The 12,611-nt window shown below is 46.4% G+C and overlaps 1 protein-coding gene across 10 annotated transcripts in view; it reads left to right on the plus strand.

The window, feature by feature from the left end:
- The window catches only part of PLA2G4A (phospholipase A2 group IVA), a 69,781-nt gene that overhangs the window by 26,482 nt on the left and 30,688 nt on the right, over positions 1–12,611 (plus strand). For all 10 annotated transcript variants that reach the window (XM_085586616.1, XM_085586623.1, XM_077785514.2 and 7 more), the window contains 2 exons: positions 9,216–9,364; positions 12,129–12,242. In XM_085586616.1, the coding sequence (XP_085442742.1) occupies positions 9,216–9,364; positions 12,129–12,242 (263 nt within the window). The remainder of the gene's footprint in view (positions 1–9,215; positions 9,365–12,128; positions 12,243–12,611) is intronic.

A 12,611-nucleotide genomic window follows, 5' to 3' on the forward strand; every position in this document is an offset into this window, starting at 1 on the left:
CATCTCTCCCCTTCTGGACTTTCAAGGTTCTTGGTGGAAAACTGGGTTAGAAGAAGCATTGTAAAATTTATCTTCTATCTTTAAACATGTATTTAAGTGTCCTGGCTTTCACAACAAACAGTAGTATCTACAGAGGAAACCAGTTGTGTGACTCTGCTCTTAACAATCACTGATCTTGCTTAATCCTGTTTGGGATTTGCAGCTTTTCCTTGCTTCATCTTCTTTTGACGCCATGGTAATGAACAATGTCATTCCGTGTGTTTATAGGAAAAAATTCCCTTCTTAAAAACGTTTAAAGCTTGATAGTTCACAGCACTGGTGCTCAGCTTCTCTCCCAGTTGCTGCCCATGCCGTTGGAATCAAGGATGCATCTCCACTGCAGCTAAGCTGCTCAGATAAACAAGTTCTGGTTGCAGTGCAGTCCCCAGAGCTCAGCTCTGGTTGCAAAACTTGCCCAGACAGAGCTGGGAAGCAGCTCCTGGGTGGCTCTTGGCGTGGTCAGCCCATGCCACTGCAGCCAGCTGTGGACATCCCCCCAAGTTCAGGAGATGCCCTTCCTGCATCTCCAGAGGAAACTGGGATGGGAGCACACCTTTGCCTGTCTGGCCCTGGGAGCTGGGAACGAGGAAGGGATGTCCAGCATGCACTGTTCATCCCTCACACCCCTGTCCCCTGGGGCTGCTCCCCAAGAGCCAGAGCTCCTGGGGTTGAAGCTGGCTTGGTTAAACCCATGTCATGGCAGTCCAGGCAGGGTTTTAAACCTGGCCTAGCTGAAAGGAAGGAATTGGAGATTTGCCTCCTTGTACTATGGTTTGTGTTACAGCAGCTCATTGAGGACTCATCCAGCTGTTCTCTGGATTTAGCTACAGTGCACTTGCCTGGTGGAGTGCCATCAGATAAGGCTCTTCCTGCAAGGCCCTGGAGCAGCTCCTGATTTTTGCAAGGGGAAAACAAGCTAAACTGCTCCCCTTTTCCAGCCTGACAACCTGAGAAAAGTAGGTCAAGAGTTGGCCAATCCTCCACATCCTACAAGCTGCGTGTGCAAGTCTTCATGTGGCTGAAATATGGATCCCTAAAAGAAAAAATCTTAAATGAACAGTGCTGCTAACAACTGCTCAAGATGCCTACTGCAGATCTCAGTCTAACACTGAGGCAACCAACTGCTAGATTTCAGTTTCCTTGGCACACCCAGTATCCCTTTTGTAGGGGTATCCAGTGCTGGGAGGAAGAAGCCACGTTGGAAACAGGCTCATGTGTTCCACAGTGAAACTGATCCAGATGCTGCTGCTCTTCCCAGCTACAAAAATATAATTTTGATGAGAAATTCTGTCTGAGAGTGCTTGCCATGGAGTTACTGAGGGGGGACCTGTTTCTGTGAGAGGTTGCTGAAAGCTCGTTCCCATCCTTGAGGCAGCTCTCCCGTGACTCTGTTGTGCTGTGATGGTGACATGGAACACTCAAGGGACTCAGGCCTGGGATCCATCTGGTGTGGCTGGAGAAGCCCCTGTCCCTGCTCCAGCCCTGCCAGGCTGTGACCAGCCCCAGAGCTTGGTGGTGGCTGGGAGCTGCCCCTGTCCTGTAGGCACTCAGTGTGTGGTGATTGGGATGGGGCTGTGGGAGCCTCATCCCCAGTGGGCTCAGCTGTGAGGAGCAGGTGATCAGCACTGACAGCAATGAGCCATGGAGTGCCCAGGGGCATTGAGCAGCCACCAAAGGAAGCAGAGGCACACAGTGCAATCTGTGAACATGAGGGGATAAAAGGTTGGGCTAAAGAACAAGAAGGGTGGATGCCTGCAGCCTTCTGAACTGGTGTGGTGTTACTCTGGGTATCATGTCCATCTCAGCTGTGATGTTGTTCCATGTGCTGTCCTGTCTCCAGGCAGAGCTTCCTGCTGGGGCTCCCTCTGGAACCTGTGGACCTCATGGACATCACTGCTCCTCCAGTTCGGGCCTTTCACTCCCTCCGGTTAGGAGGAAGCTCCCATTTGTCGCTGTGATAATTTGACTTTTTCTTGCTTTTGATTCTTTTCCCTCTCATCCCCTGTCCCAGAAGTGCTCTGAAGTTGTGTTAGAGTTGGGCATTAGTTGTGTTAGGGTTGGGCTAATGCCTGATCCAAGGGAGAATTGGGAAGAACATCAGTCACAGTGAGATGTAAAGGGAAAATATGAGCAGGGTAAGAATATGGCACTTCCCACTGATCCTCTCCTCTCCTTGGCTGCCTTTGGTGAGACTCCCTGAGCTGGATGTGCCTTTGAGATAATCAGCTGTCACAGAGATTTTCTTGCAGAAAATTCACTTAAAAATTTTTCCTTCGATCCACATAGGCCTTTTCATCCACAGCTCTTTGGGTAAGAAGTTTTAGAGGTTGCTGGCTGAAGGAGACTTCTAATTCGTTTTGAAAATGTTATTTTAAAAGCATGAGCTGAAGAATCTGAACTGGGTCAGTTTGGGGAACTTAACAACAAGAAAGATACTGAGAGGCTGGAGCTAAGGAAGGGAACTGGGGCAAGGTCTGGAGCACCAGGAGGGGCTGAGGGAGCTGGGCAGGGGCTCAGCCTGGAGAAAATGAGGCTCAGGGGGACCTTGTGGCTCTGCACAGCTCCTGACAGGAGGGGACAGCCGGGGGGTCGGGCTCTGCTCCAGGAACAGGGACAGGAGGCCTCAGACTGGGCCAGGGGAGGCTCAGGGTGGACAGCAGCAGGAATTTCTCCATGGAAAGGGTGCTCAGGCCTTGGCAGGGGCTGCTCAGGACAGTGGTGGAGTCTCCATCCTTGGAGGTGTTCAAAAACCATGTGCATGTGGCACATTGGGGAGGAGGTTTAGTGGTGAACACAGTGATGATGGTTGAGCTCAGTGGTCTTGGGAGATCTTTTCCAACCTCATCCATTCTGTGATTCATCATCTGGGTACTGCCTTGTATTTTGTAGGATTCCAACTGCTCCACAGGTCCATCTGTACCAAAGAAAAGCTCTTACAACTCAAGAATGTTCATTTATACATTTCACAGAGTCAGCTTAGAAGTACGAAGTACATTGTTTATTTATTATTTCTATTAACAGAGAGGAGGATCATGAGAAGTAAAATTAGCCCTTAAAACATCTTTCCCCCCCAGCCCCTGCCTCCTTCCCACCGACAGCACAGGGAGACAGGGTGTGGGGGTTTCGGTCAGTTCATCTCCCAGATTTTCATCCTGCTCAGGAGAGGAGTCCTTTCCCTGTGAGACCCTGGGGTCCCTCCACAGGAGACAGTTCCCTGTGAACTTCTCCAGCGTGGGGCCACTCCCACGAGCAGCAGCCAAACCTCACCTGCCACAAGGTGAGTCCCTGCCACGGGCACAGAGCCCTCCCAAAACTGCTGCTCTGGGCTCTCTGTCCATGGGCTGCAGTCCTGCAAGGACAGGCTGCTCCAGCCTGGGAGCAGGGGCCTCTCTGCACTGGGGCTGCACTGAACACAGCCTCCCCCAGGGATCTTCCCTGAACACAGCCTCCCCCAGGGATCTTCCCTGAACACAGCCTCCCCCAGGGATCTTCCCTGAACACAGCCTGCTCCAGGGATCCACCTGCTCCAGCATGGGCACCTCACCCAGGGGCTGTGGGTGGGTCTCTGCATCCCCCATGGATCCCCAGGGGCTGTAGGTGGATCTCTGCATCCCCTGTGGATCCCCATGGGCTGGGGGTGGATCTCTGCATCCCCTGTGGATCCCCATGGGCTGGGGGTGGATCTCTGCATCCCCCGTGGATCCCCATGGGCTGGGGGTGGATCTCTGCATCCCCCATGGATCCCCATGGGCTGGGGTGGATCTCTGCATCCCCCGTGGATCCCCATGGGCTGTGGGTGGATCTCTGCATCCCCCGTGGATCCCCATGGGCTGGGGGTGGATCTCTGCATCCCCCATGGATCCCCATGAAGGGGCACAGCTGCTTCACCCTGGTCTCACCATGGCTGCAGAGGAATCTCGGCTCTGGCCCCTGGAGCACCTCCTGCCCCTCCTTCTCCACTGACCTTGGTGTCTCCCTCACATGTTCTCACCTCCTCCTCTTCTCTGACTCGAAGAAAAACCTGTCCACATTGTTTTGATTTTCTTTTTAAATCTGTTATCCCAGAGGCATCTCTCTTGTTGGCTCTGTTTTGGCCAGCAGCATGTCCCAGCTTCAGAGCCATCAGGGACTGGCTCTGCTGGACATGGTGGAAGCTTCCAGCAGCTTCTCACAGAAGCCACCCCTGTGGCCCCCCCACTACCAAAAACCAAACTGTGCAAACCCAATGCATGCAGTGAGATATTTCACTGGTTTGGCAGTGAGAACTAGGCATTTAAATCCATTTAAAAACCCTAAACCCCTTACACTATGGCAGACTACTAGAAAAATGTTATTTTGCTTAATGCTTCAGTCACTTCTCAGTGTGGGTCTGCAAAGGGGCCTGTGCAGATAACCTAGAGAAGGCAGTATTTCTTTCTTTCCTCTTTGCACTTCTACAGATGTGGTTTGACCAAAAGCTGACTTGTTTGGGAGTTTTCAAGGCTGGATCAGTGAAAGCAGTGGTGTCCTGCACCAGTGAACTGGGTGATAGTGCAGTGCCTGTGCTGGGAGCTGGTTCTTTCCTCCACTGAAGTAACACCAGAGATGAAAAGCAGTGTCATAAAAGACACAAATAATTCTTAATGAAGGTGTTACCTAATCCCAGGATTTCTCATAGCATAGCTGCTGCTTCAGAGCTGCCTTACTTCCCTTGGAGTCACCTTCTGCTCACGAAATCTGGCACTGCATCACCCCTTTGCAAAATCCCCAAAGCCACCGGCCCTGGCATTCCCTGTGGTGCCTTAAACACAAGCAGCAGTGAGTGCTCCTGGGGCTTTTAGGTTGCTGTGGCCTTCTGGCAGGTCCCCTGGCATCTGCTAGACTATGGATTTGTCTGGAGCATCTCAAGTATCTATTCCATGGTTGGAGAGACAGCTATTGTTAAGTACAGTTTTTAAGAATTCCCTTTTTCAAAACTGAAAAATCAAAAATCACATGATTTGAATAGAAATTCTGTTGTTATTTAGCTTCCTTCGCCTTTGGGGAGAGAGAGGTCATCCAGCAATTCCCATTACTGGCTTGACCTCAGCCGGGCTGCTCAGCTGCCTGTGCTAAACAAGTTGTACTGTGGTGCAGCAAGCCAAAAAAAATGGTGGGATATACACAAAGATGGTCATTTGGAACCTATTAAGTTTTTATCAATGGGATTACACTTAATGGTGGATAAAATAAGGGTTATTACCACTTTTTATTTTGAGATAGATATGTATCTATCTCAGTATTATATTTGAACAGGCTTTCTATAGTTTCTTTATGGTAATGATGCTGTTGAAGTAATTAAAATGACTGAAATATAAAGAATAGATCTGAAATATTAATCATATTAATATGGAGGCCTGATGGCTGCCATCTCACCAGACTAATAACATAAGATCAAATGGTTTCCAGTCATTGCAGAAAATTTTACAGGTTGCCCTAATAGCCAGATTGCTTAAAGCATTACTCATTTTTCCCTGTGAAAATGTTTGACCCTAATTATTGTCCACTGTGTGTTTCACTTGGTGATTCATAATGTAATTTAAAGGAGAATCCTATAGCCACTATAGCCATGACTTAATCAGGAGATAAACCAGATGAGGAAGAGTCAGTGAATCCCTACTTTCCACCTCTCAGCCCTTCCCAAGGCAGCAGTTTAAAGCCAGCAGAGGGGATGCTGACTCTGCTCTTGCTTTTGGATGAGTCTTCAGCTCCTGGAGCTTTGGGGAGGGGGGCTGTAAATCTGAATTATCATCAGCGTTTTGTTAATTACCCAAGACTTCATCTACCTCCAAGCTGCTAATTGCAGGACCCTCCTTGGCATCAGTGCTGAAAGCCTTAATTGTGCTTTTTAGAGTGCAGGTGGGGTTTGAGATTCTTGTGCTTAATTATTGGTTCAGCCTGCCTGGTTTCTGAGAAATGGTGATGGAGCAGCAGCACTTGCATAAAGAACAGCCTTAGGGCTGAGCTGCACAGAAACTCTGCTTTCCTCAGAAATGTCCTGGGAACGAGTGCAATTCCCCCAGGTGGCTGCTGCTGAGGCAGCTGCTGCAACAAAAGACCAGTTCCCCAACAGTGCTGCCCCTACCCAAAATCCTTAAGGCTGGAAAAGACCTTTAGGGTCATCAGGTCCAGCTAGAGATCATTCTCAGACATAGATAATTCTCTTGTCATGGCTGAACATCAGCTTTTGACCGTACACCATAATGATTCTTCCTTTTAAAATCAAAGTATAGATGGCAACTTCCAGTGCCTAAAGGGGCTCCAGGAGAGCTGGAGAGGGACCTGGGACAAAGGATGGAGGGACAGGGCACTGGGAATGGCTTCCCATTACCAGAAGGGAGGGTTAGATGGGATATTGGGGAGAAATCCTTCCATGTGAGGGTGGGCAGGCCCTGGCACAGGGTGCCCAGAGCAGCTGTGGCTTCCCCTGGGTCCCTGGCAGTGTCCAAGGCCAGGCTGGATGGGGCTTGGAGCAGCCTGGGACAGTGGGAATTGTTCCTTTCCATGGCAGGGGTGGCACTGGATGGTCTTTAAGGTCCATTCCAACCCAAACCATTCTGGGGTTCTGTGATAACAGTGCTAGTCAAGGTATTTTTAGTTACATTTTCAGCTTAGGTTTTTTTAACACTACCTAGCAAATCAATTAGCAGAAGCCCAGGCAGGAATAAAAACACCAATGCTAAGAGTGTAAGCTGGCTGTTTAATGTACATTTGATAACTTCAGTGTTTTGAAATACATTAAGTGAATACTTCTGTGTTATTTGCCAGCTTGCTGGTAGCTTTTGGTCCCCATCCAAGGAGTGAGATTTTTATTAGTATAATATATCTTAAAGAAGTCTTTAGTATTGCTTATAGCAATATCTTAATCAGAGCAAGCAGTCTTCCTGTTTATTTTCTCTTCATCTAAAGAAGGAAGTTAGAATAAATTTTCATTTTCTTAACTGAAAAAGCTCCAAATAAACTTTCAAACATGAAAGGGCAGGTGATTAAATCTTTGCCTTGGGTTAAAAAGCTAATAAAGAGATGGAGTGAGGTGACTTGGCAGTACTGAACTACCAAGACTGATTTTTCCAAGTTCAGTTGATCCATGCCTTGGGTTTAGTTTCTGTTTCAACACTTACCAGGGTTTGCCTGATAGAAAGTTAGTAATGGATCTGCATGACAGGGGTCTGGGATTTCTACATGCTTTGGGATTTTAAATATGGGTAGGAAACCATTTGCTATTTGTGTTGATAAAATTTTTTTAAGAGTTGGGGCTGATCACAGCATAATCTGAATGGAGGTAGGCATTGATCTTTTGCCCAGAACTCTGCTCAGCCATTGGGATTTTGTCTAAAATCCAGTTTTTTGTAGTCAACTTCAGTCTCTTAGCGGGGCAACCCTGGGTGTTTATTGCCAAGTCATGCTGGATATCAAGACTTAGCAAGACCTTGTCACTTAATGGATTTTTAGTTTCAAAGAGCCTTGTTTCTCTTGGTTCTTTTCTTTGTGGCAGAGCTTTGTGTAGTAGTTGAAAGGAATGGAAAAGTTGGCAAGTTGGAACATCTGCCCGTGAGGAAAGACTTGGGGCTTGATCCCCCAGTTCCCCTGCCCATAATGAAGGGACAAGATCAGACATAATTCCTCAGGAGCTAATAAAGGTTGCTATTTAAAGCCTTTCCACACTGATCCCCAACTTTAAATAGCTGCTTGTTCATTACTCAAAGAGCACTGAGACCACCTCAATGTAGCAATTAGCTGAGCCCCACAGGTATGGAGTGCAGTGGAAAACTCCTTGATGAGTTGGATTAAGATAATGCTGAATAGGATTTGCCTGGGGACACATTCAGAACTTCCCGAGTGGTTTCCAAAAGCCTTTTCTTTTGGTTGTTTGGTCAGGGTTTTTTCCCCAAAAGACATTTGATTTGATTTGATTTGATTTGAAACTATCTGACTTCTTCATTTTCCTCTTTTCCTTCTTCTCCCAGTAGGAGGGAGAAGTAATTCTGGACCTCAGGAATCTCATGGATAAGGTCTTATTGAACTCGCAATGTTCTAAAATTTGCCTTTATTGAAAATAGGTATTTTTAGACTTAAAATGTATACAAGGAGGAATGTTTGAATTTGCTTTTCCTTGTGATAGGATTTAATCTGGGCACTGCCCAGGGAATGTGCATGGCCCCAAGGCTGCCAGAGCTCCAGGAGGGTTTGGACAACACTCCAAGGGATGCACAGGCTGGGATTGTTGGGGTGTCTGGGCAGGGTCTGGAGTTGCACTGATGGTCCTTGTGGGTCCCTTCCAGCTGAGGATATTCTGTGATTCTGTTTCAGTGTTGGAAAGACATGGGTGTTTTACCACAGCAGAGCAGGAGGCTTTTCTTGATCCACCGCAACCACAGAAATAATTTCCCCTGCTTTCCTGGGAAGCATCTGAGTCCTGGCTCCATTTGACACAAAAAAACCCCCCTTCATTGTACAAAAACCCCTGCATGCTTTAACTTGTTAGAAAGTGCATTTTTAGGGTTGCATTCGGGGCTCTTAGGAATGGCTATTTTTAGACACATCTGATGGGATTTGCCGGTTTCCTTTTCTCCCCTGGTAATTGCCATCAGCTGCAGTTCCCATATCTGTGTTTCCAGCCGGGGTTCTGCTGTGTAAATGAGGTGTCCTCATCCTGTGGTGATTCCCCAGAACTGTGGTGGCAGTGTTTCAGAACTGAGTGCTACTTATGCTGTGACTGATTTCCTCCATCACTCCCAAATCAGCCAAGGTGAAAGAGGATCCAAACCCCACAGCAAACTGCTTGTTCTCATTGTTTGGTGGGATACTTGCTGCTGTGACACGAGCCAAAGCCATTAAAGGCTAGAAAGAGAGGGAGAAAGTAAAAGCTTTTAAAAACACCACTCCTTGGCAGATGTTTGCATATTCCAAATAAACTTAGTCCCTGTGCCATTCTGTTTGCTCAAGGCTTTTCCCCTCCCCTCCTAAAAGCCTAATATTTCTCTTGAGGAGATTGTTGGTATAGGTGTATCATTTTTGTCATTACATTTATGTAACTTAAAGAATTGCATCTCTTTCTGTCCCTTACCATGAGGGAATCTGTGATTTCACAGAATTGTATCAATTTTTCCAGCCCAGGCTGGAGTTTTCCCTTGCCTGACCTGTGTTCTGCTCCACAGTTGACACTCCAGATCCCTACGTGGAGCTGTTCATCCCCACTGCCCCCGACTGCAGGAAGAGAACCAAGCACTTCAACAATGACATCAACCCCGTGTGGAACGAGACCTTCGAGTTCATTCTGGACCCCAATCTGGAGAATGTTCTGGAGGTAAATCCATGGCTGGGCTGGGGAGATGAAGGGTAAAACAACAGTGGCTTATGTGTGGCATCTGAAGTCTCAAGATTGCCCCTTTGTTTTAAAAGTTAAACCTAGGTTTAGCTGGTGCTAAGCAAGAGGTGTTGGATAAATTGAGTTATTCAAGGAGTAGCCTGAAGAGTCATTACAAGATATGCCTGTGAGTCATCTCTGGGACAGCTCCTGAGGGATAGTAACTTGTTATTCCTCACATCAGCAGCAGAGTACTACCTGCTTCCTACCCTGATTCAGCTCCTACAGATAGGGAATAGGTGAGGCTTAAGTCAATTTTCTGCCCATGGAGACAAAGCAAAAGGCTGGTTCTGCTGTGTCTTCCTTTCCTGGAGCCCACCCAGGGCTCTTCTGCACACTCCATGTGCAGCCTTGTTGGCCAAGCCACTGTTCAGTCTCAGTGTGTTGCACTATACAGGCTGCACACAAGAGCTGAATGTTGGGTGTGTTTTCTGAATGGCCATGGCAAGGATTTAAGGTTAGCTCTGGTCCTTTGTGAGCTCTGTTCTTCACAGAGGATGGCCCTGCCACCTGCTCTCTTCTGACCCAGTGTTCAGTCTAAATTTGCCATCTGGGACAGAGACTGCAGCCTGTGACCATCAGACCTTGGGTCTGAAAGGGAATTGTGCTTCCTACAAGTTCCCTGTGTTCCTGGGGAAGGCTCTACAGCTCGAGCATTACACCCATGGTCTGCTTGCTGGATCATGAAGAACTGTCCCGTGCATCCTGCACTAGAGGCAGAGGATAGTAGGGAATTCACAGTGATTTCCTGGGCATCAGTTCCTGCCTATTCCTCTGGTGCCCTTGCTGGGCCTCCTGGAACAGAGCCTGGGCTCTGCTCTGAGCTCCCTTACACTTTGCAGCTTCCCTAGGAATTTGTTGAGGACAAAATTTGGTTTAAGGGTATTGAAAAGGATAAAATTACTACAGTCACAAACAAGAAAGATAGATTATAGGTAGAAATGTGTCTTTACAATAACTAAAGGCTGTTGCTGGTTCTGAGATAGTGCAATAAAATTCCCTGATAATTGCCTGCAAAGAATAAATTATAACATTCAATAATGTTTAATTGTGGACGTGGTAGTGTAGGCAAGAGCCTTTGGATTCTGCAGTGGAGTGCAGTGTCAAAAATATGTAAAGTCACCTCTCCACCCAAACCCTCTGTGAAGTCGGAAGTGCAGACTCCAGAGTCCTTGTGACTCCTTGGATTGTTTCAATCTGCATTTTTAACTCTATCCCAAGTGCAGTTTGCCCTCTGAAGTATTAGCAGCTCTTCAAAATCCCACTAAGTTTTGGCTTTTGGTTTTAAGAGACAGTGCTCAGAGATTGCAGGAATGGGCATAAAGTTCTGAAAGGAAACAGAGCAATGTAAATACCATTAAAGTAATTAGCTCTGTCCTAAAACAAAGAAAATTCATAATTTCAAAGAGTTGCTTGTGGCACAGGATGAAGAAGATTCTTTATAGCTGAGAAGATGCTGATCCCAGATGTAGCAACTAATTATTCAAGTGATTGAATCTTGATTCCTTTTGTTTTCTGCAAAAGATACAGCCCAAGCCATGAACATGTGATATTTTAGAAGATATAATGCCACAAAGTGGAAAAAGAACCCGTAAATCAAATTAGTCTGGAGATCTCATTTAATAAAAACCGTGTAAATGAGAATTTGAAATTCTCTCTGTATATCTTACTTGAGGGCTTGGAAAGCAGCCACTGGGGGCAAAAGTCTGCTAAAGATAGATCCACATGGATTAGAGCAAAATCTTGGAGTGGTGTTCTGCCATATCCACATCCTTCTTTGCATATTATCGCATTTTGGAAAGGTCTCTGCTCCAACACGGAGGGTATGAGAAGAGACTTGAAGGTCTGGCTGGATACAGAGAGCAGCTTTGTGTAAATTGGAATGCTGCACCCTTTGCCAAATTGCTGCTGTAACAATTTTGGTCTGTAGAGTCAAGGTTGGGGTATGTGGATTCCACCTTCTCTGAAAAGTTGCTGGATGTTTTTTTGGTGTATCACAGAACTATACAAGTTTCTCCGTAGGGAAATTTTACTGACTGGAAATATGAAGGTACTGTGCTTTGCTTCTACTATATGTAGAAGGGATTAGAAAAATGGTGAGATTTGCTGCCAGAAAGGTGCCGAGATGAAAATCCCATCGTGAGTAATCCTGGTATACTCCTGCAGTTCAGTTCCTTGAAGTGCCACCTCCATTTATCCTGGTTTAAAATAAATGTCAGCTGGCACTGAGCTAGGTTGACTAGGTTGGGTCAGGCCTGTGGGTCTCAGATTCAGTCAAAGAAAGAAACTGAGAATTTCTAGCCAGGCAAAAGCCTGTGAAAGAGCTGGAGAAGAATGTAAATAATTCTTTATCTCTCTTGTTTTTCACATTGTTTATAGTTAAGTTCTATCACTGTGCATCAAGCACTCTGCACCAATGCTTTGAGTTGTTTTCATTTCAGAACCAATGGAGTTGGTCCTCACAAAGCTCTGTATGAAAGAGCGGTGTGTTTTGAATAAATAGGAGTTTTTACTCTCACAGTCTTCTGAGTCAGTCTTCTCATTCCCATCAATGCCTCGACAGCGACACAGGCCCATTCTTTTTTCTTTTTTCTTTTTTCTTTTTTTTTTTTTTTCTTTTTTTTTTTTTACTTCAGGCATAGGCTGGATGCAATTAAAAACGGATTTCTTGCAGTGGAATTGAATATCCAGATATCTCTTTCAGGTTACTCTCATGGATGCCAACTATGTTATGGATGAGACTCTTGGCACATCTACATTTCCCATCTCTTCTCTGAAACTGGGAGAGAAGAAGGAGGTCCAGTTAACTTTCAATAATGTAAGTTGGGCATTCATGACTTTGCCCTGGTCAGAAGTTTTCTGAGCATTCACTGTTGCCCATGGAGAAACACAGAGCCTAAAGACACTTTTAAGCCTTAATTATTTATCTTCTTACAGACCTGCTGAGAGGAGAATTAAGCAAAGCAGTGACACTAAATACCTTGGTGTTCCTGCTGGAAGAGTCATCTTTGAAAGTCTAGTTTGGGACTTTCTCTGCCTAAAGCAGTTTCTTCCACACTCAATGCAATTTAATTTCATGCCCGCAGTTAGTGTGAGGTTACTCAGAGTTTGCTGGTCAGTGCATTGCCCCTCCTGCTGCTGCCTGTGGCTTCCAGAAAGCTGCAGGAATTCTTTTATTATTACATGT

Source organism: Lonchura striata, chromosome 8 (assembly GCF_050655825.1).
Source record: "Lonchura striata isolate lonStrDom1 chromosome 8, ASM5065582v1, whole genome shotgun sequence".
NCBI classification, from domain to species: domain Eukaryota; kingdom Metazoa; phylum Chordata; class Aves; order Passeriformes; family Estrildidae; genus Lonchura; species Lonchura striata.